This window comes from Colletotrichum phormii (genome assembly GCF_030913505.1).
Source record: "Colletotrichum phormii strain CBS 102054 chromosome Unknown BDP81scaffold_1, whole genome shotgun sequence".
Lineage (NCBI taxonomy): Eukaryota > Fungi > Ascomycota > Sordariomycetes > Glomerellales > Glomerellaceae > Colletotrichum > Colletotrichum phormii.
Window position 1 is genome coordinate 286,668 of NW_026851443.1, and position 24,476 is coordinate 311,143.

At 55.3% G+C, this 24,476-nt stretch overlaps 4 protein-coding genes across 4 annotated transcripts; 3 read left to right on the plus strand and 1 right to left on the minus strand.

The window, feature by feature from the left end:
* The first annotated feature begins 7,202 nt into the window (after nt 1–7,202).
* BDP81DRAFT_412266 (uncharacterized protein) lies at nt 7,203–7,711 on the plus strand. The gene has a single exon (XM_060589199.1). The coding sequence runs from the start codon at nt 7,211–7,213 to the stop codon at nt 7,694–7,696; it is 486 nt and encodes a 161-aa protein (XP_060451267.1). The 5' UTR covers nt 7,203–7,210; the 3' UTR covers nt 7,697–7,711.
* Nucleotides 7,712–11,851: 4,140 nt separating this feature from the next.
* On the plus strand, nt 11,852–15,897 carry BDP81DRAFT_412270 (phosphatidylinositol-specific phospholipase C). Its single transcript, XM_060589200.1, has one exon. It carries the CDS (start codon nt 12,084–12,086, stop codon nt 15,495–15,497), a length of 3,414 nt encoding a protein of 1,137 aa, XP_060451268.1. The 5' UTR covers nt 11,852–12,083; the 3' UTR covers nt 15,498–15,897.
* Nucleotides 15,898–20,085: 4,188 nt separating this feature from the next.
* BDP81DRAFT_456324 (uncharacterized protein) lies at nt 20,086–23,103 on the minus strand (the record flags this gene model as incomplete). The annotated part of the gene is made up of 9 exons (XM_060593152.1): nt 20,086–20,627; nt 20,714–20,916; nt 20,968–21,087; nt 21,135–21,654; nt 21,704–22,076; nt 22,124–22,281; nt 22,330–22,512; nt 22,565–22,883; nt 22,936–23,103. 9 exons carry the CDS (start codon nt 23,101–23,103, stop codon nt 20,086–20,088), a joined length of 2,586 nt encoding a protein of 861 aa, XP_060451269.1.
* A 1,036-nt stretch (nt 23,104–24,139) lies between these two features.
* Nucleotides 24,140–24,398, plus strand: BDP81DRAFT_412277 (uncharacterized protein). The gene has a single exon (XM_060589201.1). It carries the CDS (start codon nt 24,171–24,173, stop codon nt 24,390–24,392), a length of 222 nt encoding a protein of 73 aa, XP_060451270.1. The 5' UTR covers nt 24,140–24,170; the 3' UTR covers nt 24,393–24,398.
* The last annotated feature ends 78 nt before the right edge of the window (nt 24,399–24,476 follow it).

Below are 24,476 nucleotides of genomic sequence, written 5' to 3' on the forward strand. Positions count from 1 at the left end.
ACCGTGATGACGGCACCCCAAGAACGAAACACCATCCATCGACAAGGGACCCTCGACCACCAGCCCGACGTGGGGATGGGGCCCCTTCGGCTGCGGTTCGGTGCAGCGCAGGGCTGCTTGCTTGCTGCCCGCTCGGAGGCCCGGGATTCTCCTCAGCACCGGATACCCAGAAACCACTGGCCCAGATTGCGGATCCCTTTTGCACTTTGTGCCTCTTCTTTGTTCCCCCTTGTCCACTTCAGCTTGTCACTGCCCGGGATTGGGGTTCTTGTGTGCCCCTTCGACGCGTCTTCAACCTTCGAACCGGCTTCGAGAAAACTACGTCACTCCAGGGGGCCGCACCCAATGGGAGCCCAACGATGACTGCTTTTCCCCGGGCCTTGACACTATTTCCGCCCCTGTGGTGTGACTGTGACTTGCTGGCCGCTTGTCTACGGCCTTTCACTCGCCCAGTCACCTCCACCACTCGTCGATCGCTTGCTCCTGTCCTGTCGTCGACCAAGGCATCGTTGCCGGAGGCGCTCCATCATATCACACGCTCTTGTACCAACGGTGTGGTCACCGCTGTCCTCCGAACAAAAGTTGCAAAGTTCCTACTTCGTACCCACCTTTGAGAGGCTCTGTTCCCAACGTGGCGGCGGTGAGAAGCACCCAGTGCAGGGGCTAAAAGAGCATGACCAGAGAATCGACCAACCAGCTTCGACCCTCCATCTGACCGCACACCTTGAATCTCGCAACGGTGTAACTCTTCTTCAACAAAATCGATTTTCACAGACAAGATCGGCGCATCACGCCCTCCCGGATCTCTGCCGTATTGACCCTCCTTTTCTCACCGTACCTATCATTCCCATGTTTCAACCACGCGTACCTGACTGAGCCGACCCTCTGTCTCGGCGCCAAACAAGAGAAAACCAGGGACGGGAGCAGTCTACCGGTCTGCCGCCCTCAACCCGTATCCGTACCCTTGGTTACGGAGTCAAACTCCGAGAAAGGGGAGGGGGGACCATCGTCCACGAGACACCACCACCGTGTTCCAGTTCCGCTCAAAGTCCACAAAATCGCACTCGACAAGGACCCCTAATAACGGGAGAGGACGAGGCTCAAAATTGAATGACTCCGACACCCTGTCCGTTGTGCGAGACGACTCATTATTCGCGCTCAGGGACGTTAGAGGCCCAGGCAGGTGGGTGGCCCCGTCAGGGGTCGTCTCGGCCGATTGACTTCAACGTGTCTCTGAACCGTGGCCGACTGATATGTTGGACGCAACGTCAGTCTGCTCATCAAACACGAGCAATGGAGAAGCAATGGGGAACAAGTAGAGCAACGAGTCGACAGGCCTGCGCAAATGCAACACAGACAGGGAAAGTTGCGTGGGCTCAGCTATTGTCGTTCGCAATATCACTCGCAATTAAGGGAACCATCCGGCGGCTATCACTCCTCGGCCGGGTGGGTTTCGTTACCTGGCGGCTGGGCGGTTGATCGGAAAAGACTGTTACCGGCTCAGCAGGATATAGCAGTCACAATTGCATGCTTCAAAGCCATTGAAACCCGGTCTAACCCGCGTTCATCTCATCCATCCCCCCATCGCAGGTTTGGCACACGCAGAAAGGCGCGACAGGCCGGGCTAAAAAAAAAAAGTGCCAATGACATACATGACGCTGGCGCTGGCTGCATCGCGCAGCAATGCATCTGCCGACTTGTCGACGGCTTGGAATTCGGGGCATGACAGCGCTTGCTGGCTCGTCCATTGGAGTCAAGACCGTCGGGCCGCGTTCTCATCGCCAAGCGACTGATTACTGCATACCATTGTGCTGTACGGGCAAATGGCTACTAAGGCACGTTGTCAGAAAACACCACATGACCAGCCTCGTTCGCGAAAGCAAATGTCGGTGTGATGCACTTCTCAGCGTCCATCCAGCCAAAACGCAAGTTGGGAGAAACTCGGCATTCCTCGACCACGCCCCTGGTAGCCCGCGGTTTCTTCGAACCCCGCAGCAGGTCGGCCCCCCGGGCTAGCAAGATTTGCCCGCCGCATAGGAGCCCGACGGACGCGGTGCTAGCGCCGTAGCTTCCGACTCAACACCTTTGATCGGCTGCTGGACGGCTTCTCTCTGCGTTATGCTTAAGATAGAAGCGTGGTGAGCGCAGCCAAGGCTCAAGACACGAGGCAGTGAAGGACGACGGCAGCGCCGTCGCCGCAAGACAGTCATCTGCAGGACAGACCAGGTTGAGCGGCCGGTCAGCTCCCCAGCTCGTTGGCTATCGTTCTTTCGCAGCACAGCCAACGTGTCTTGATCGTCGCATCGCATCAGGGCAGGGTAACCAGGACGCGCCTCAGACACGCCAGCAACGCAACAGAATCCAGCAGCGCATCAGAAACAGCAGATTTGCTGCGAGATGTGTGTACCCGCCCTCGCAGGAGTCATCGAGCGCCAGTTGACCAATCCCCTCTGCTCAGGTGACGCCCCTCCGGCGCCGATGATGCGGAGTTGCGTGGTGGGCAGGGGGCCGCGGGCAAGGCTGCATATGGTCGTCCCCAGATGCGATGCTGCAGCAGCTCCGTTGCGTTATTGGTGGTGGTGCCCACGAGAGGACGTCCCCCAAGTCTCATCTCGGCGTGCTACCTACAGGCTACTCGCAAGGGCAGGATTGCGGAGTTGGTGGAGGGGTCGAGCAGCCACTAAACACCCCTCGCATCAGTAACACGATGCAGATTAAGAAAAGCCCAGAGTGACGGGCAAAGACAAGACGGCATACTGTCAGCCATCTGACGGGACCTGTCAAGTTCTCATCTCCACCGCGACTGGTTTCCCTCCTGCTCGACCTCAGTTTGGCCATTCACGCCAGTCTGATGCGGAATGGTTTCGCTGGGCAAAGCGGGCTTCGATGTTTGAGGCAGGCCGAAGTACTGTACTGGACGGGTACTTGCACCATTCGCGATGGTCCTTCGACCACATCTTGCCCGTTGAAACAGGAGCACTGGCTCGGATAGCCACACGCCCCTCCCTTTGCTACGCTGGCCAAGATTTGATTCGAAGAATGCCATCAGAGGCACGCCCAGAGCTCCTCAGAATTAGCACAATCACCAACTGCTTGCCCAGCTCTCGCTTGAGATCCGAACAGCCGCGACGGCCTTCAATACAGACGCCAGAGAGAGCCGATAATGTTATCCAGCCAAGGTTGTGCTGAGGCAACCAAGACAATGCCCGCAGGCCGGACACGCAAACGCAGGATGACGATTTCTGCGGATACCAAGGTCGCCAACTTTTAATTTCTTTCATTTGGCCCCAATGGCTTCGGCGCCGCCTCCGCGGCCAGCCGGACTGTCAAGCAGCGCGTTCTGATCTTCCTTGATGGTGGCGGTCCGTCGCCCATTCTTGGAAGAGAGTGTGTGGCTCGCCCTGCTCTAGTCGTTCGAAACCTCCTCAAGAGTGGCTTTCACACCAAAGATCATGGATGGCGGCAGCACTACACACGAGGCTCTCAGAATTCTTGACAGAGAAAGCTCTGAACCTGGCGCCCTGGTTGCGGCCGTTTCTTCCTCATTAACCAACGTTTGAGGGGATGAGTAGAACGAGAGAGCAGAGTCAGAACGAACTCCTCAGTCCCACTCCCTTGCCGGAGTTCTCTGTGCGATGCTACCTACCCCACAACTCGCATTCCTGCGCAACCACGGTTCCCTACCAAGCTTGCATTTCGGCTCTTCTGCTGCATGACATTCTAGCAAATCGCAATATCAACGACGACGTACTGTACGTAGCCGCACGTCTCCCCTCCCGGTTCCGGCTGCGTCTGACCGAGAACGAGTGATTGTGACGAAGGAATTGCGCAGCCTTGATGCGGCAGTGAATCGTCGTCAAACTCAGTCACCCGTCGCTTTCAGCGGACCATTGACGACAAGAAGAAGAGGACCGACTACCTGATTGCGTGATAAGGGCGACTCTGACTTCATGTCAGCGAGCCAGCCGTTGAATCTACCTTGTGAATGCCACGTCACTCATGATGAATATTCGCCAGGGATGAGGGTTAGGATGGCGATGTAGGACGCAGCAAAGCCTGGGATATTTGGGGTCCTTTCCGTATGCATGCTGCTGAGCATATTCACGTCTGGATTTGGACCCCAGGGGCTGTTTTGGCTGCTCTGTCAGTTTGCTGACAAGTTCCCGTACGCATTGCGCCGGACGACGCAGCACACCCAGATCACACGGCGGCCGGGCGACTGCTAACCATAGCGACGGATCACTCATATATGGAGCCAGGATGGAGAGAGTGCCCGACACTGACAGCAGTCCCAACAGGGCGGATTGAGCAGCTGCACCTAAGTGTACCCCCTGTTCGCGCAGCATCAGCAACCATGGGGTCGGTTGAGAACAAGAGGCCGTCGACGCATCAAGAAACCCTCTTGTCTTTCAACCCCCCAAAACAGAAAAATAAACAGCAACGCTCGTGACTCACAAAAGGAATGGAGGCTGATGGGGGGGGATGAAGCAAAACCGCCCAACCCTGCGACCGTTACCCACCAGCGCCAGTGGACAGCGATCTACTGTCGAAATCCCCGTAATGTCCATAATCCCATGTTGATCGGTGGAATCCCATGGAGGCGGCGCCTGTCGCCAAAGACTGCGTGGCTGTTCCGGCCCCGGAAGCCACATCCAAACAACCACACACACACACACACACACACACACACACACACACACACACACACACACACACACACACACAATGGCACCCCTGGAGCGGCTCTGTTGATCAGGTCTCACCGTCTCGCAACAGGGCAAGTCAGGGTCTCCGTCCTCAAGGACTCGTTGCTATCTTTGGTCGAGGGAGTCAAGGACGAGCTTGGTTTGACGGCAAGGGGGACACCAATCAAACGGCTCGATAGCCACTCGGACTCGCAGATGATCAGGGCCCTTTCCTCAGTTCTTGATGGTGCGTCTCTGGCCGTGTGCCACGGATTGCGATGACCAGCCACACGCTACTGCCACAGGATGCAACACAAGTGGACAATTAGAGTTCTGCTTGGTCGTCTCAAGGTCCCGGGTGTCCTCCGTTGGCTGCATATCTACAGAGCTGTAGAGGCGAACGTCGAGCCTTCTTGCAATTGCCCGCCACAAACTCACTGAGACGAGAAATCCTCCCTACCAATGCAAACAAGGAAACTAGTCTACAGGAGTCTCTTCCGTCGTTTCCGCGACGTTAGTCCCGGCGCTTCCAGACTATGGGGTTGAGGGGTACCAAAGCACCACGGGGAAGACAACTTTAGTATCGCCGGAGCGAGCGCCGAAGGGTGTACCCTGCTGGATGACCATTGTAGGCAGCTACCGATCACCGCTCTGCTTTCAAGTGCTCACCTTGGAAGCGTTACACCCAGACGTTTGATCCGGACAGGAACAATGTGGTGGGGAAGAGCAATTGTGTGCTGAGGTAATGAGAAGATGAGTCCCGGTACACCGAGAGACGGGGGCGTGGGTCACCGCTGAACGTAAACGTGGGAGCAGGTCACCTCGACTGGTTGCGGCGCTTTGTGAGGAGAATCCTTGCTCAACGGTGCTCAGCGTTGCGTGTCGCAGACGGCATCTCAGGATCGCGATGGAATGGTTCAAGGATGGAGACGAGGGCCAGTCATGAGAAGAGCAGCGTTATCATGACTGTGAAGGACAGACTGGCTTGCAGCGAGCTTGTACCTCGACGTCGGCCACTCGATAACGACAGCTCCAGGTCCTCAGTCTGCCTTGGGTATGTCACTCACGCCCCCCCCACAGCCGCATGCGACAACCGGCTGACCACGCCGTCCGAGTGCGGGTGGTGCAGACCAGCTGAATATTTCTGGCGCGGAATGTGCGTAGGTATTGCTCGCAGGAAGCCAACGATGACCACTCGCTGCGTCTGAAGAGACCAGGCTGCGAGCAGAAACAACCAAGATCAACATTGAGCATTCGGCGACATTAACGTTGGAATGCAACCGGGTCTACCAGGTTCTTGGACTGTTGATGAGCAACAATCAACCGCCGATCCTGTATCGAAATGAGCAAATCCCTTGATGGTCGAATCAAAGGGCAAAGTTGTGTACATTTTGACTTTGTAACAGCTAGAGAAAGGTTGAGGTCAGCTGGACATGACAAAAGGCGGAGACGCTGGGACAAAAGCTCCAAGTTCCCTGTGATCGACGAGGATGAGGACGACGGCAGAAGAGCGGAGATTCGGCACGCGAGGGAAAATGCCAAAATCAGACGAGAAACACACGTTCTGAATGGGTGACGGACCAGCAAGTCGAGGAAAGCAAGAAAGCACGGGAAATTGGGTGACACGTATCGCATTAACGCATCGTCACCAAAGGCCAGGGCGCGATGCAACAACAATCAAGATAGGGCGGTACGGGCAATTGTATGACGACGGCAACGAGCAACAGAGCACAACGCATCAAAGCGACCTTGCGGCTTGCCATGGCGCGTGCAGAAAGGGCGTCGACGTAATAGAGTCTGGGGGAAACAAGACACCAATTACGGTTCCTCGGCACCTAGTTTTAGCGGACGACAAACATGGGATCATCATGTCAGACTGACCTCACAGGCTCATTCGTCACCGACGGTACCTGTTGATGCGGCCGTGTACAGAGTACTGCGTACGTTGTTTTTCTTGGACGCCGTCGAGCAAGGCATCATCTTGCCAGGCGGCTCATGCAATTCGATTGCCTACGTACAGATACAGACAATACGAAAATACCGGTACCTATTTCTGTACAGATACGTTGTGGCACGTCGCAAATGTACCTAACCAAGGGCCAAGTTGTCGGTACGTTTGCCCTTTTGCCTTCCTTTGCTCAACTCTGTGGTCCCTTGAGCCTTGTTGAGATGCCCGAGCATGGGCTTTCATCTCCCCAGAGCGCGCATGGCAAAGGGCTAATCCTGTCCTGGGCTATTTTCTCCAACGCTCGACGCAGGTACTGTACATTGCCGCCTCAACAGTAAAAACTTTTGGTGACACGGATACTGCGTACTTGGCCATTCATCCCACCTTGCTCATCTCACAGCGAGCCAGGCTCCGAGGTGTACCGCGTCGTCCGCCGAGGCCACCGTACGCCGCACGCCGCACGGAAGACATTCCTTTTGTTGGCAAGGAAGACGGAAGTTTCGAGTCTCGCAGGACCCGGATGAGTGCATCTTTGGCTGCCGTCACCTTGTACATGTCAAGTTGAAAGTGCGATAGTATGGCGCCGCCAATGCTGGCTTCGACATGGATATACACCGCAGCAGCAGCCGCAGTCACGTTCGGGGTTGCACAAGACAGGGCAGAGCTGGCAGGATCCGACAAGGCCAACGTAAGGCGGGTAGGACGGGAATGCTGCCATGCTGCCATGCTGCATCTTGGATTACGAACCCGGGAGCACAAGACAAGGCAACCGTCGAGGTTATTCTTGCCGTGGCGCGTGGGTGTGTGCCAAAATCCTGCTGCCCGGGAGGAAGATTTCAAGATTACCAAAGACGGGACGAGGAGATTGTTTCGTCAAAACGGGGTGTCATTGATGATCCAACGGGCGAGGCAATACAAGAAAAAAGAGGACGAGACAATACTTCGTACGCACGCAGCCCCTGAGGGGGGGCAAATGAGGTGGAAATATGGCGAGATGCGCCGCGACGACTGTGCCACAGGCGAGACAGAGTCTGGCGTGTGTGTTGAGTGCTGCTGGCGTTGAGGTTTGGCGTTGGCAGTTGCTTCTGACTTGTCCCCGGGCGGTGGTCTCGGGGGGACGCACAAGACATTCCAAAGTCTCTGTTTCTGTTGCTGTCTCTCTCACAGACAGAGAGAGAGAGAGGAGTCATCCATCTCGCACACCCTCCCTCCTTTTCCATGCCAGCAGGACCCCTGTTCTGGATGAGAGCGGTGCACATGGCGTTGTACCCGGCCGGTACAGTACCGCAGTACCTTGGAGGTTGTCGTCGTCTGGACGGACCTTGATCCTTACCTTTACCTTGTCCTCAGGAGGGAAGAGAGCAGCGCGGTCGCAGCAAGCAAGCCGAGCAGCATGAGCCGGAGCAACAGCGGTTCCTGGTATTGGAATTGTTCTTTTTCCTTCTATATCAGGCCTCCCTTGAGTTTCCCCAGAAGCCCATCGTGCGGCTTGCGGCTTGCGGCTGGCGGCTTGTGGCCTGCCCATGACATGACGGAGCCCGGGAAGGGGGAAATACCTACGCAGGACGCAGCATGGGAATTGCAAAAGGGTACGTACTGCAGAGAATGCCATGTCCCCTGCCCTGTTGTCGTGAGCCCCGTCTTGTCCTCCATATTCCTGAAGGGGGGGTTTTTTTTTCCCTTTTTTTCCCTTTTTTTTTTTTTTTTTTTTTCCTGCCGTTGCCCCTTCTTCTGATGGTTCTTTTTTTTTTTGTCCTGTCCTCTTGGGTTTTCTGTTTTCTTGGGCTGGTGGGAGGACCGACCGGTGGCCCCCGTCTCTTTCGGCGTCTCCCTGCTTGCCCTCTCCTCTCCTTTCGCCTTCACTCTCAGTCTCCTTCGACGGTCCGTCCATACATTTGTTCGTCATGTTAACGACACCCCCTCTTTCTCTCTTTCTTGCTGTCCTTCGGCTTGTCTCCCTCTAGGTACTTGGTAGTAATCCCCGGTGGAAGGCTCCCTTTCTCTGAATTCTGCCCAGTTCCTCATCTTCTGCGCATGAGCCCTTCTGCCGCCGCTGCTGCACTACATGGTACTTTGTATATACTGCGTGGTACGTATTGCGTATTGCGTATTGCGTACGGATGCGCGCTGGGTCAGTGGTTGCTGTCGACCTGGAGGTTTCTGCCCTGCAGTGGTGCAGCCCTTCTGCTCAATTTCGTGCCTTTCCCCTGCCACTCACTCTGTTACCCCCCTGTCGGGATTCTTCTCTTCCATCTTGCCCCAGGTAAGGTACCCAAGGTCCCAGGGGGGCGACGATACCTTACGTCGTCCCAGGGCCAGGGCGCTAGCTAGCCCAGGTACGTACCCCACCGGGGGAGGAGACGTTCATGTCCCATTTTGATGTCCCATTCAAACCTCGATTGCAAAGTGACGCCCAGCGTCTCCATCTCGGCCCTGTGCGCTACCTTACCTTACCTTGCGGTCCACCACATTCTGTGTGACTGTGACTTTTTTTTTTTCTCTCTCCCATTTCCCCCCCTTCCGTGGCCGCGCCCCTCAATTCCAGCCCAGCCGGGTCAGTCTCGCCATCGGGCCAGCCTCGTGTCTCCGCTTTCTCGAGAGGCCAATTCCAGGAGAAGAATGGAAAACAGAGGGAAACCAATTCGGAGGAGGCCCCGTAGAAGGTAGACACAACAAACATATCCAGAGAGAGATGGATGCCACGGAAGAAAGGAGAGACACTGCAAAAGACCTACCTAGGTACCAGTTGGCAGTGGAGGTGGACGAATGGATGAAAGTGACGGGATGGACGTGGTGGGGCTGACCTTTGGGATACGTTCCTTGAGATCAGAAAAGATACGTATCTTGCGGATAGCTTCCACTGAGATGCTTCGAACAGCTTAGCGCTGTCTCCCAGTTCACGCCCCGTCGCGGCGTCGCCCTCCCATTTCCCTCTATTTTGCCTTTGCCCTCTTGCCCTTTTGGTATCCGCTTTTTATAATTTTTATTATTTCTCTGGCTGTCTCTGTCAGTGTCTGTCGGTCTCTTTCGCTTCCATTACGGATACAGTGACCTGGCGGCACCGGTCCGGGCATGTATCTAAGGCGCTGCATGTCTGTAAGGCGGATGGAATTGTAAAGAGGAAATAGAAGGTACCTGACGACTCTGCGCCTTGCCAAGGTACCCGTATCTTGCACTTTTGGCCCGCGTGTGCGTGTATCCTTCTTTCGCATTCCTCGTCCGGTCCTCCTCATTACCCACAAACCTTTGAGCCATTGCTGTCTGTCTTGTCCATACCTAGGTACGGACACTACATCCCCCCGGCATCTTTCGCCTTACACCATCAGGTACAACACGCCCCTGCGTCCACACTCCTGCGCCCATCCACGCTCCTCTGCCTCCCGCCCGGTATGTGCAATGTACCTTTGTATCGTGCCATATGATGCTGTATGGAGAGATACTTGGCCATGCCCATGTACCCTACTTTGTTCCTACCCATCCATCTGGGCGCCCATCTGGGCGCCCATCTTGGCTCGCTCCCGTTTTACCTCCACGCCTTCCCTGCAAACACACACACTCTCTCTGAGCCAGAGACACAGAGAGACAGAGAGGTGTGTGTCTTGCTGTCTCTGTCTCTCTAACTGAGTCTCTCTTAGCCTCTTTCCCACACTTTTCTCCCACTCTCCCACTCTCCCACTCTCTCGCTCGCTCGCTCTCTGAATGAGCCCTGTCAAGTCACTCTACGCCATACTCCCCTCGGTGTCTCTACCTTTCCTTCACCTGGGCTTTCTGTCCCTTGGTACCCTGCTCAACCTTGCCCAGCACCACTGTCCACATACCTTACCAGACCTTACGGTGTACGGATACACCTCAAGGATACTTGGGTTGGTACTTTCTTCGCTACAAATACACACACCTCTACACCTCTACACCTCTTGGTCCCCCGTACTCCCGTACTCTTGCTCGTTTCCCTTCGTTTCCACCCTCACCCTCACCCTCGCCCTCTCTCTCTCTCTCTCTCTCTCTCTCTCTCTCTCCTGACCCTGACCTCTGCCCTTACTCCAAAATAAAGCTCTTGGCTATGCCTCCTTCCCGCTCCGTCTACTCATAATTTCCCGGGCCCCAACTACCACTCCCGCCCACATAAGACTTGACTGGCCACCACCACACCTTCCGTCCTGACCGTCTGCCAGCCCAGTCTCATACGCACCAGCACCCGCACTGCTCTTACTACACCCACTACCACCACCACCACCACCACCCACCGCAGTCACCACACAACCACCGCTGCCAACTACGTCTGACCTGCAACGCTCCTTTTTGCTGCTTTGCTCAACTACATAACAACAGACCACAACCCTCACCTCTTCCCACACGCACAAACACACTACTCGCCAAAACAACTCAACGTCGTAAAGACAAGAAATAACTGAAAAACTCATTGTGTTCAAATAGTTGCGCGCCGGCACTCGACCCGAGGTATCTGCCCATTGACTCATCTGCAACTGTCGCTTTGCGTGTTGCGCCGTGCGCACCCTCCCGAGAAATCACCACCACACCCAAGACTTTCTCTCGTTGCGCCGAACCACCTCCCACCCGATTCAACGTTCGATTCTTCTTGCCGGACACGAGCCTGCGCGACCTAGGACTGCAACCGGAACCTCCAACCAGCTGGCAAAAAGGGGAAAAGCAAAGGTGTCAAGAAAGAAAGAAACGAACGACCATCCGCTGCGGGATCATTGCATAGCGGCTTGCCAATGCTGTCGGTCCCGTCGACCCCAACCTGGAAATAGACCCAAATCAGTCACTTGCATACAACACCTGCCACATCACAACTCGCCCTTTTTTCCGCCGTGATCCATCGCAGCAACTGCGCAGGCCCGCACATTGTCGAGCAACCCCCAAACCCAGAGGCCGGAACTCCCAAAGACGAAACGACGGACACCTGCCATCACGATTGGCCCAGTCCGACCCTGCTCGTCCGCCCTGCCACGCCTACGGCCTACGCCTGACTAGAAAACTGCTGGTCCGCCTGCAGTGTACCAGTACGAAACCACCCGCGCCATAACTTACCACCCGTGTGGTCTGTCAGGACCTCTGGTGCGCCGCATCGCATCGCACCGCGCGGCGACCTACACGACTCTGCAGCAGAGATCATCACTTCTCCCCACGGCTGCTGCTTCCTTCTTGGACCGAACCCTTGCCTGCCAGACAGCCCCGTGTGTGTGTGTGTGTGTGTGTGTGTGTGTGTGTGGAACGCCCACCTTCATATCTCAGGGTCGACCTTCTCCCACGCATCCCCCGCATTCTCTATCCCTCTACGGGCCGTTCCACACGACCACACTCTCCAAGGATGCCGTCTCAAGCAGCTACTACTTCTTCATAAAAACGCCAGATCATCCACCTAGGATCTCGCCGCGGGGACCTCTCTCTAAACCCGCGTGTAGCGAAGGCTACCCCCACGACTCACCATGTCTCCTACTTCTACTTCTACTCAGTTGCCTACACCTCTGCCCCTTTCCAAACCTACTACCACCATGCCACCTCAGTCTACTCAGTTTAGACGCACACGTCCAAGCCATGTACATACGAACCTCCCCTCCAACATTCACCTACAACACCTACAGCAACAACAGCAACAACAGCAACAACAATTCACAATACCAGCTTCAGCGATAAGCGCCTCCTCCGCGGCCTCAAGCTCTCAGCAGGGCTCGCCCGTCATGTCTCCAGAGAACGCTGTCATGACGAGCAACAGCTCCCTCCAGGCCTCTCCTGAGCACCGGGGGCGTGAGCTTGTGGACGACCAGTTCTCGGCCGGCTCATTCTCCCTGCCCGAGTCCGTCATCTCAAGGAAAACGAGTGACAACTCACTCGGACAGACCTTGGTTGGCAGTCCTAGTGCCATGTCAGAGGCCGTCAGCAAAAGCAACAACATCATTCGGCGTCTGTCGAACCGAGCCACGGCGAGGTTCACCCGCCGCAGGACTTCATCCGCTGCCCCCAACAGCCGTGACGGCAGTGTTGGCCCCGGTATGCTCCGCCGGAGGAGTGACAGCAACAACACGGCCCCGCCCGACCTTGCCGCGTATAGCGACTCTGACGACGAAATCATTGATGAGATGGACGATCTCAGGTCGTTGATTGGTGGTCTTGACGGGGCTCTGAGAGAGTCGTCCTCGAATAGCACCACCGCGTCTCTGGCCGGCTCCACCTCCCCTTCCAACACCACCGCCGGACCCGTCATTCCCTTCCAGCTGCTCAAGGGCACCTGGATTAGGAAGGTCTCCAAGAAGAACTGGAAGAAGCGTTTCATCCTGGTTCTGGAGCCCGACGCCGCCAAGATCTCCTGGGATAAGAAGCGCGACAAGGAACTTTACATTGACGACATCAAGGAGATTAGGACCGGTTCCGACATTCGACAGTACCGTCTCGACTACGGCGTACCAGAATCTGAAGAAGCCCGCTGGTTCTCCATTATGTACGTTGTGCACGGCACGTCAAAGACCAAGATGATGCACCTGGTCGCCGACGACGACAGCACCTTTTACAACTGGGTGACTACTCTCGAGGCCATCTCCAAGCACCGACAGGATCTGATGGCGTCTTTGATGGCCTTTAACGACCGGGCCATCCGCGACTACTGGCTCACAGAGATGGCTAGGCAGAGTGGTGAAAAGACGCTATCTCTCGACGTCGGTGATATCGACTTGGAGGGAGTCCAGCGGGTCTGCCGGAATCTCCACATTCATGCCTCGCACAAGGATTTGCTTGATAAATTCGATAAGGCGACTGGCACCAGCACTGGTCGCCTGAACTTCTTTGAATTCCAGAAGTTTGTGGGTCTGATGAAGCAGCGTGATGATATTGGCCACATTTACAACCAGATCGCGGCTAACCCAGCAGCCGGCCTCACTTTCGAGGAGTTTAAGCGATTTTTGCGTGACACCCAGGGAGAAAATGTCGAGGCTCCTGAGACACCTTCGTATTGGGAAAATGCGTATAGCAGGTTTGCACGTAAGCACGCCAAAGATTCCGACAAGCTCGAGTGGGCGGTCGACAGCCCTCGCATGGGCGACGCCGCCTTTGCAGCATACCTGACCTCGACCTACAATCTGCCCGTCCACAAGGAGCCCAAGAACTACACCCTCGACCGTCCGTTGAACGAGTACCTCATCTCCAGCTCTCACAATACCTACCTGATGGGTCGACAAGTCGCCGGTCTCTCCAGCGTCGAGGGCTACATCTCCGCGCTCGTCCGCGGTTGCCGTTGTGTGGAGGTCGATTGTTGGGATGGTCCGGATGGCAACCCCACGGTAAACCACGGCCGTACGCTCACCACTTCGATTAGCTTCCAGGAGACCATGACCACGATCAACAAGTACGCCTTTGTCAACACCAAGTACCCTCTCTGGATCTCCCTCGAGGTTCACTGCAACCCCGCGCAACAATCTGAGATGGCTCGCATCATCAAGGAGACCTTTGGCGCTCGCCTTGTCACCGCGCCCCTGGATCCATCCTCCGACAAGTTCCCATCTCCCGAGCAGCTCAAGGAGCGAGTGCTCATCAAGGTCAAGCGCCCGCAGCCACCCCCGGAGCCTACCAAGCCAGCCGAGTCGACCGGTCGCCGACGCGGCAACAGCCTGAGCTCCCCGTACACCAAGCCGGTTCAGCTGGACAACAGCATCGTCCCCTCCCAGTCGCTGCCTCAGAGCCCCATCCTGAGCCCGAGCCACCCTTCCCGCCGTCTTGTCAGCAAGAGCCGTGTCAACACCATTACCGAGGGTGAGGTCCAGGACGCCTTGAGCAGCAGCACGAGCGACAACGACAGCGCCGGCGAGCGTATGCCCCCTAGACGGTCCTCGAACAAGACGGTCAAGGTCCTGGGAGATTTGGGTGTGTACTGTGCCGGCCTCAAGTTTGGTGGGTTCGACGCCGTCGAGGCCAAGGCGTACAACCACATCTTTTCCTTTATGGAGTCGAGTTTCCACAAGAACAGCAGATCCAAGGAGGAGAAGAGAGCCATCCAGCTCCACAACATGCGATACCTCATGCGCGTCTACCCCGATCGCACCCGAATCACGTCCAACAACTTCAACCCGATCGGCTACTGGCGCAAGGGCGTGCAGATGGCCGCACTCAACTGGCAGACGTTCGATCTCGGCATGCAACTCAACCAGGCCATGTACGAGAGCGGCACCGACAGATCCGGCTATGTCCTGAAGCCGAAGGAGCTGCGCGAGATCAAGGTGATGCCCCCCGGATGGGAAGGCCATCATCGGGAACGCCAGGAGGTCACCTTCACCATTGACGTCATCTCGGCCCAGCAGCTCATGCGCCCCAACGGCATGCCCAACAACAAGACGGTCGACCCGTATGTCGAGGTGGAGGTGTTCCACTCCAGCGACAAGAGGGACAAGAAGGACACGGACGCCGAGCATTCGGTTTCGGATACGCCTCTGCTGTTCCGCACCAAGGTGATTCAGGGCAACGGCTTCAACCCAATCTTCGATGGCAAGTTCACCTTCAAGGTTACGACCAAGTTCCCCGAACTCATCTTTGTTCGCTGGTCGGTCAAACTCTCGCACAACGGTGAGAGCTACAACGACCGCCAGCCGGTGGCGACGCACACTGCCAAGCTCAACGGCCTCAAGCGTGGCTACCGCACCCTCCCCCTGTTTGACCACAACGGCGAACAGTACCTCTTCTCTACTCTCTTCTGCCGCATCAACATCGACTCCGTCCAGACCGTCTTGCTCAGCAACACGGAGGAACCGGAGTCCACGGGCACCAGCAAGTCCCGTGGCGTCGGACGAGTCTTCAACACGTTCGGCACTCGATCCAACAACATTAGCCCCAAGTCCAGCATGGAAAAGGCGACCTAGGACGGCTAGACCAACGGGCCGTCCCTTCTCTGTACCATGCTGAGGCCTCACCACCTTCGTTTCTTGGCATAAATTTGTTTCTTTTTTCCATTCCCCAAGTTTTGTATCAGTATCGACAGAGAATTAACGACATATGCCCGGGGGGGGGGCTCGAGTACCCCCTGGGGCGAAACGACACGGCCGAAACCAAAAGACAGAATTCCCAGCGCGCCCATTTTTTTTTTTGGATCTAATGTGCTATCAATACCCCCTTTGGCATTCGACTGCGGCGTACTATTGGCATGAAGGAAGAACTTCCTGGTGTAGTCTACGACTATTTTTCTTTCGCTTCGCCCGCTCTCCTTGAAGGATGCGAGGACTTTTTTTCCTAAGGATACCAACGGGACACCAACGGGAAACCTTTTTTTTTTTTTTTTTTTTTTTTTTTTCATTATTTCATTTGTTCGTGGGATTTATTCATTGGGACGGCGAATAAGGGCATAACCGTCACCACCCCCCGAGAGCCACGAAGGCCGGGCGGCGCGTCGACTTTTTGAACCGGGAAAGGACACAGCATATACCACATGTCAGGAAGGGACAGGAATATTATAGAAATGGGATCAATCCGACATGATGAAAGCAAGAGTCGAGAAAAGACCATAGGAAAAAAAGTTTCTTTGTTTCTCACGATTTTGAAAGAGGACCCACAGTACACGAACCACTCACTACCACTCACCTTTTTTCTGCGTATACATTTGCATCGCCTGGGGCCGGTTCGTGAGAGGTGTTTGTTGATTAACGGGGAGGAGTTCCTCCTGGCGAATGGGGAGGAATCGTGGACCAGGACGGGTCCCGCAAGCTGGGGTTAGTTAGCATGGTTTGGGGTATTCCTTTTTAAGCATTGACATGAAGCATAGTCATCTGGAATGGATGGACCGGTGCGGAGGAGGGCATTTCTTGTCTGGCTGCTTTGGGGGCATGGGCGGGGGCGGATGAACGAGGGGGTACTGGAATGTAGGCTGCTGTGGAGGCGATTGGGGAACGGGGAAGGTTGTTCCTCTCTGATTGTGGCGAAACAAGGCAAACTGGTATTTCTTTAGGCAAAGACAGAGCTCTAGTTGAGAAGCTCATGTTAATATCAATGACTACCCCGACGGGTGCTGCTATCTATCTGTATATCTGGACCTGGCTTGGTGGCATGTAGGACGCAGAACCATGAACCTTGTGCTAAGACCGTTGCGTGTCTGACTGGAATGCTTATAAGGGTCGTGGGATCTTTTCTGCCTTGTGAAAGGGTAGAGGCTTATGCCGTAATGGGCTTGGCGGTCTTGTGTGGTTTTGGGTTTCTTGTTCGAAAAAGGTTTGACGAGCACAGTTTGGCAGATGTTTGGGGGAGGTCTAAACTGAATAAGGGGTAAAGAAGGAGGAGGAGGAGGAGGAAAGGGGGATGTTTGTGTGTGAGGACGTCGCAAGTTTGCCGTGGCAGGAAAGTGAGGACTTGGTACTGTTTTGCGAATACGTATACGCGGGGGGGTTAAAGGCAGACAGACGAAATGGTCCAGCAGGAAAGCGTTACCAAGAAGTATCGATATCAGATAAGTTGCAGCCGCAAGGTTGAGCAAGTGTGGTGAAGGAGAGTACTGTGGAGCTGAACATGACTTGACATTGTGCCTCTACTTCTTGCGTGCGTATGGGGGGACATTAAACTTTGGCTTTTTTGGGGGGTTTTTTTCTTCATTTTCCTTATTTTCTCTTTGCCAGAGTTTCCTCACTTGCGGTTTGCAGAAGAGGAGGGGGGGGGGGAGGGCACGCGAACGGGGTCCCGGATGGAGTGGTGGAGACTCTGCGGCCGGGCCGGATGGCAGGCAAAGCGTATGTTGTGTCCCGTGCTCAAGCTCTCTCCAGACTTTTCCTTCTGATTGGGGTCGAATGGTGGGTTGGATGGTTCGATGGATTTCGTTGCGGCTTTTCTTTTCCCTTTCTTTGGAGGACCCAAGTGGGTTGGGTGTCACGGTGTGTACCTGTGCATGTATGTACGGATATGTATGTGTGTATGTAGTCTGGAAGATCCGGGGTGCAGGAAGAGGGGAAGGGGGAATGTGGTGGAAATTCCCGCCTTGGGTTTGGATGGTGTAACATGTGCAATCTCCGTGCTGGAGAAATTTCTTGCGTTGCTCCCTTTTTTTTTTCTTTTTTTTTCTGCGGTTGTTTGCTAGGGGCGTGTGCGTGTGGTGTTGCACGCCAAAATTCCTACAAAACTAGAGACTTGTCTCATGTACAGAGAATTACGCCGTGGTGATTTACCTAGGCACTCCATCTTCATTTTCAAAGAGGGGAGGGGGGGGGGGGGGGGGGGGGTGGGGATTTGCTTGCTAGGGACATGGGTTGAACCAAGGATCCGGGAGGATGGACGGAAGGGCATTCGAGAGACAGAGAATGGTCTTCCCGGGCCGTGGTGTGTGTGTGTCTGGGGCATTCTGGGGAGGGGGGAGTTCAAGAGGTAAAGGTGCCCGACGACTGCGCGAGAGTAACGGCTTTGCCGGCAAGAATAAACACTTGGCTACAGGATGGAGGAGTATGGAATTGACCAATGATCGTTGTCAACCAGTGCTATCCGATTTTGCCGTGTCTTCCGGAGCTACATCCGGAGGGGGCTCCGTAGGATGCCAGACAGAAACGAGGCAATAGGCAGAATTCCCCTTTCCGCTTGGCCTTTGCTGCCTTTGCTGCCTTTGCACATACTTTGGGCTAGATGAGGGTAAGATGAGGAGGAACGTGATCAAACAGGTCACTGTCAGAGTGGTGGCTGGATGAAATAGACCAGACGGAGGAATGGCATGGTTTGGGGACCTTTGGGTACGTGCGGAGAGTGAGGAGGGACACGTCCTTTTACGCGGGTGGCGAAGTACACTACGACGTGGACGCGAAGGAGAATGCGACGATGCGGGGGGGGGGAAGAGAGCCATGGGGGGCTATGATTTGGCTGTGGCGCAATGGCGCAGACGAACCCCGGGGGGGGGGGAGACAATGGAAGAAAAGAAGAAGAAGAAGGCAGACGTGGATTTGAGAATGACAGGGTAGGGATGTTGACGGGCAGCGGTGATCGGCAGCAAGGCAGAATCTCAAATCCTGTTTGAGGGGTTGCGCCGTGTTGCCCTCCCTCTCGATCAGTACGGAGTACGGAGTATGTACTGCGCAGCTGTACTTGTCACGCTTGTCTATTCCGTAGCTGCAACTGCGCGAGCAGCCAAGAAAGTATACGCATGGACCGATTTGAGTATGCAGCCCGTCCCCGTGGCTTTCTCTTGGCTTCTTCCGTACACCACACGGAGTACAGTAGTCGTTTTTGTGAGGGGGGGGAAGGAGCAATGCAAAAAAAAAAAAAAAAAAAAAAAAAAAAAAAAAAAAGTGAATTGACGATAGTTTGAGGCCAAGGGGGAAGAGGAAGAACTGCTCCGGGAAGTATCCGTACAAAGTACAGTAGAGGCCTTGATGGTTGTCGAACAGGGATTACACGGAGAAAAGTCAATTTCCTATCGCGAACGAGATTTTCTCTCTCTCTCTCTCTCTCTCTCTCTTCTGTTCTTTTCTTTTCCACCGGACATTTTTCTTGATGGAAAGGAAAGGGGTGACGGAGGCGGGGGTCATGGACCTTTGATGTACTAGATCGTGATCGACGGAAAAGAAAAGAATAAGAGAGATGATGGGAAATGCGACGTTGGCATGGGGGGAGCGGGCGGATTCCAGGTTTTGCCAGAATGCTACGCTACGAAAAGGCCAGGCTTGCTCGGCGATCACGATGGACCTCCGGGGGGTGTTTGAAGGTCCCGACTTTCGGGTTGAGAGACGATGGAGTACGTTGACTGCATTGAGTTGTGATTGATTACCTCGCTGATGGTTCACCTACGAAATGTAAAAGCACCGCAATGGGCGAGCCGGGCAAAAGTGTAAAAAGTCATACCACAGACAAAATGAGAGATGGGAAACACACAAACCACAGAAGCAGACAACCAAAAAGAAAAAAGAAAAAAGAAAATAACCAGAAATTTGGGGTAAGGTGGAGATTTGGGGTGGAAGGTGCCGAGACCGATAGGGTTCAGCGTCGCGCGTTGGAGAATGTGGAGACGGCCGAGCTGCAACCTGCACGAAGGGGGAAGGGGGGAGGGGCGTGCGTGTGGAGAAAGGAACGGAAAGTTAAAGCCAGGGGGGGGGGGGGGGGGTGCAATCGACAGTGGTGGTCGGGCGTGGTCTTAGAACGATTGGAAGGGAGGTGAGAGTACAAGCCCGTTTTAGGTTGGATTGAGATGGATAAATTGAATCTGGGGGGGGGGGGGGGGGGGGAATAACGACGCTTGATATTTGGAGGGCAACATAGCCACCTTGAAATTGGACAATACACCAGAAACGCTAAATGTCTGTTATTCTTCCAACTTCTTCGCGTTGGAAAAGATTTTTCTTTAGCCTTCTTTTTGGCCCCTTCCCCCCCCCATCACCCGTCACTCGTAGCCCCAAGCGGAGTCCATCATCCCATATTCCATCTCGCTCCGGCTCTTGCGCCGTTCGCCCGGGCCCTCCGGCTCAACCGTCCGGTGTTCCCGTCCCCCCTCCCTTAGCCGTGCACGGGGCTTGGTGTCTCCCGAATCGCCCGGATGGTCTCCCTCATCCGCGGATTAGCGTCGAAGCTAGCCTCAACGAGGTCCACGACCTCGTCCGCCGAAAAGTACAGGCTGAGCTCGCTGTCGCACCAGAGGTACTTGACCTCATTGAGGTTGGACTGGAGCACCTCGCTCAGGTACTTGAGACGGAGCCACGTGGCTGCGTACTGCGCCGTTGTCGGTATCTCGTCCGCGGCCGACCCCGCCGTGGTCGTGGTCGTGGTCGTGGTCCGCGACGGCAGAAAGAGGTCGTCGAGCTCTGTGACCTTGGCAATCAGCTTCGCGATCCCGTACGCGTCGTCCTGTCCGATGGACGACGCGTCCATGACATCGCCGATAATCTTGGACGACAGGCCATCCAAGAGCGACCCCACCGCCTGGTACCACACCGAACGTGCCAGAATCGATTCCCATGTCACCGCCATGGATCTGACCCGCGCTAGTGCCGAGTCCACGCAACTGTCCAGTTCATCCTGCTGCATGAGACTTTGATCGCCTGTGCGTCTTGCGTTAGCCCAAAGTCACAATGACTGCCGGCAGTCTGCAGCAAAGTGCTTCAGCCCAGGCTAGAACACAACGTACCTCCTAGCAGATCTCGCAGCACCGTTTTCTGCAACCCGAGCTCGTTAGTGTATGCGCGTGTCGCAAATTTCTGCAGGCTCTTGATGTCGTTATCTATGCGCAGCATGTTTTGGGCGCGTGCGGTCAGGTCCTCGCGTGATTTCCACGTTGATGCCAAATCAGCCAGCTTCTCGGACAAGTACATGGCATCGTTGTAGAGGAACCTCGACATTGGTCAGCTTTGAAAGGATGTTCCCCCTAGGATCGAAACTTACATGTTCCCGCCAATGTCGAGTGAGTAGTAATGCGGCGACACTGCTCGAAACATGGCTAATGCGAACGTCGGCAAACTGAAGAGACCCGGGGCGGCGGCTGCCACTGGGCTGCTCTCGTACCTACGAATGTTAGAAGGATCACCGAGTTGGTAAGGCTCACAACGTACTCTGGCTGGGTCAGAGCCGCGCCGTCTTCCAGCAGGGCCAGGATAAGCTCCAGCACCGGCTCCGGCATGGAGGAGATGTGGTACGTCTCCTTGAGAACCATCTCCCTGCTCTCATCTGGCTCAGTAGACACCGTCTTGTGCTTTTTCGTTTGCGTCTTTGGTGCTTGAGGCTTCGGCTCCGGCTCCGTTTGTGCTGTCGCATCGTCATCCCCCCAACCCCACGCGTCGGCTGCGTCATCCTCGTCGTCTGCCGTCTTCTCCTCGACCGGCGCAGTCGTTTTCGGTGCGCTCTCCGTAGTTTGCTCCTCATCATTCCACCCCCATGCGTCGGCACCGTCATCTTCCTCCTGAGTATCGTCCTTGACTTCTGGCGGCTCTTCATCGTCGTCGACCCCCCATTCTGCACCCCAGTCATCCTCTGCAACGGTGCCGGCTACACCGTTCGCCGTCAACTCCTTGCCTTCGGAACGTGATACCATTTGCTTTTCCACCTTTTCGACTTGTTTCGTGGTGCCAAGGCCTACGCAGCGTTAGCATTGTCTCAAAGGGGCAGACGCGGGGTGACGCACCGTTTGACATTTGCACCCTCACCGAATCAAGGGCCGTTTCCCTGCACTTTGCAAGCCATATTGACGGCGCACTGCCAACCCATTCCTTGAGCTCCGTAAACCCAGTGAAGCCGTTGTTTTCAAGGACCTCGCAAAACCGCCTCGCAGATTCGATTACGGCCTGGAACCTCCCGAGGTCTTTCAGATTCGAAGGCACTTCTGAGTCGAGCCACACTGAGATGAGCCTCGGTACCAGGTCGCTCATCATGATGGGGCTGAAGAACATGAGGAGATCAGGTGTCAGTCTCTTGGCCAGGAACTCAACCACCTTTTGGAGGTCCGCAAATAACTCGTCGATTGATCTTCCAGCTTGACCGTTCAGTTCCACAACGTTCTGCTTGGTGTTAGTGCTTGGGTCACCACGTTATCTCTGGGGCTTACTTCAGTCTCGCGGATGGACGGCAGTGATGAAGCTTGAGCGTCCATTCGCGGAAAGACAATGGCCTTGTCAACATCGTGCCACAGCTTGGACATGCGGTCTTCAACCTCCTTGTAGGCTTGGAGACCGATGATGGCTTCTGACAGCGTCATTTGCTCGTCTGTTCCTGTTAGCTTCCTGTGAATCTAGTCAGATGGGGACAAAGTACCATCCAACTTATTGTAGATTGCCAGGGACCCGGCTTCGAGATCCGTGTGGACGAGCGATGCCCACACGTGGTCGAAAACGTCGTGAACGTGTGACTTTAGCTCGAAAGCTCTCACGTCGAGAAGCCTCATGATTCGACATGCCTTCTTGTTGACTGGGACAGCATCGAGTTCTGTCCAAGATTCTGCACAGCGTTAGCCCGTCGCCCTGATCTCAATGCGATTAACGGTTCTTACTCTCCAACCACCGGAGCGAGTCGATGATGCGCCGCTCCTTCATCGCCTGCTCGACCTCCCCTAAGAGCTCGTTGACATGCTGGATACCCCTGAGGGCTTCGTGCAGCTGGTTTGTGTATAGCACCTCCTTCTCGAGAAACTGAATGTGGTCCTCTGCATCCTGTATCGCCTTTCCTGAAACCTGCGGCGCTTCCGATTGTCGGACAATATCATCGGCCAGCCTCTTGGATCGCAAGATATCTTCCTGTAGTGTTTTCGCATTGTGCACCCACGAGCTGACGTCGCCCTTGGTCTCCTCGTTTATCGTGTGGATTTCGGACTGCGCATGCGTCAGTAAGAGGTTGGCGTTGCTCGCTGTAGCCCTCGCATACCTCCAAATCACCCTTGGCTCGTTCCAGCGCATCGATCGCAGGCGACAGATCTGACGAGGACAGCGACAGCGATGACACCTGCTCGTCAGGGAAGTGTCCCTCGAGCGCAAATGCAACAACAGCCTCTCCGAGCTGCGCAGAGGCGCTCTGATCTGTTTCGACGGCCATCTTCTCGTTCCGCCGTCGTGTGCGGGTCACACGTGTGGCTTCTCGAAGCTCTAGATATCGCGGGGCCGTTTCGGTCGGGGGGTGGCGCCAGAAGTCAGGTCGGTTCGCAGGAAGTGGAATGCGGTGGATACACAGTTCGAATGGTTCGCCCAGAGTTCAGACGTCGTGATTCTGCAGATACGTAGCCAAGAAATGGGCGACAGGAGGACTTTGCCTCGTCGAGAAGCGATGTCGCATAAAACCAGGCGATGAGCTACGGTCAATTATGACACTGGATTGCATAGCTGTCCCGAAAGCACCCACGTCACAATTCAATGTCGGCCCCCAGTACGTACCTCGCGTCTGATCCGACCTTGTGCCGAGCGGCTGGCGCTTGACCCAACGTGCTCTCCCGCGGCAAGGAGCCAATCGGGAGCCGCCACCCCGCCGATGACTTGCGAAAATCAAAAATAAATAAATAAAGATAAACTCCACTGGTCCCTTGCCCTGGACTTTGGAGGGGCAGGCAGATGGCTCAGTGCGCTCATTGTACGGCCAGCGACCATCTCTCACGTTCTCGTGCCCCGCGACGAACCGACAAACTCGGTAACTCGCAAAACAAACCACCAACGGGAAACCAAAGCTCAGCCATATATACCTACCCCTGAGGACCGCCTGTAAGCCTCAGCATCAGCTCCTTTTCCCGTGCGGTCGATACCCCTCCATCCTTGAGTCAACATCTCTCGTGGCGGCGGTTAGGTAACCGCTACATCGTTCCCTATCACGGGCTGGCCAATACGCTTCGGGAAGCCTCATTGGTCTTCTTCATCTCTGTCCATCAGGCTGGCAAAGCCGGTTTCTGTACGGTAAGCTGCTGCGCCTTTTTCTCCTCCCGTCTCGCTCGCCTTCTTCGCTCAAGTGAATTTCCCCGATTGGCCCCTTGTCATTCTGCTTCTCTCTCTTCTTCGCCTGTCAAGTGCTTGGCTACCATGGCGCATTGCACTACACCACTCCGAGGCTGCGAGCTTCATACCATCAGCTCAGCCCAAACCGTCTGAGGGCATCCTTCCCGTGTCTGACACGTCGACATGTTGAAGATTGGAGCCAGTCAAGTGGCGCTTGCTGTAGCTGTTGCGCTTCTGGCGGCTTGTTTTGTTCCCCATCATGGGCACATCTTATCCAACAGAGCTGGGTATGTCTCTTCTCGGACTGGGTGCCATGGTGTTCACGGACGTATGGCCGTTTGTCATACGAACTTCTGCATCTATCCGTTGTCTGGTTCTCTTCCCCCTCCCGTTTTCAAGAGCTAGTTGGGTGACGTCCTGTTTTTGGGCGAAGAGCTTCAGCTCTCATCATGAGACTCGTATTACCCTGCTTCAGCTGCGTTTGTTATG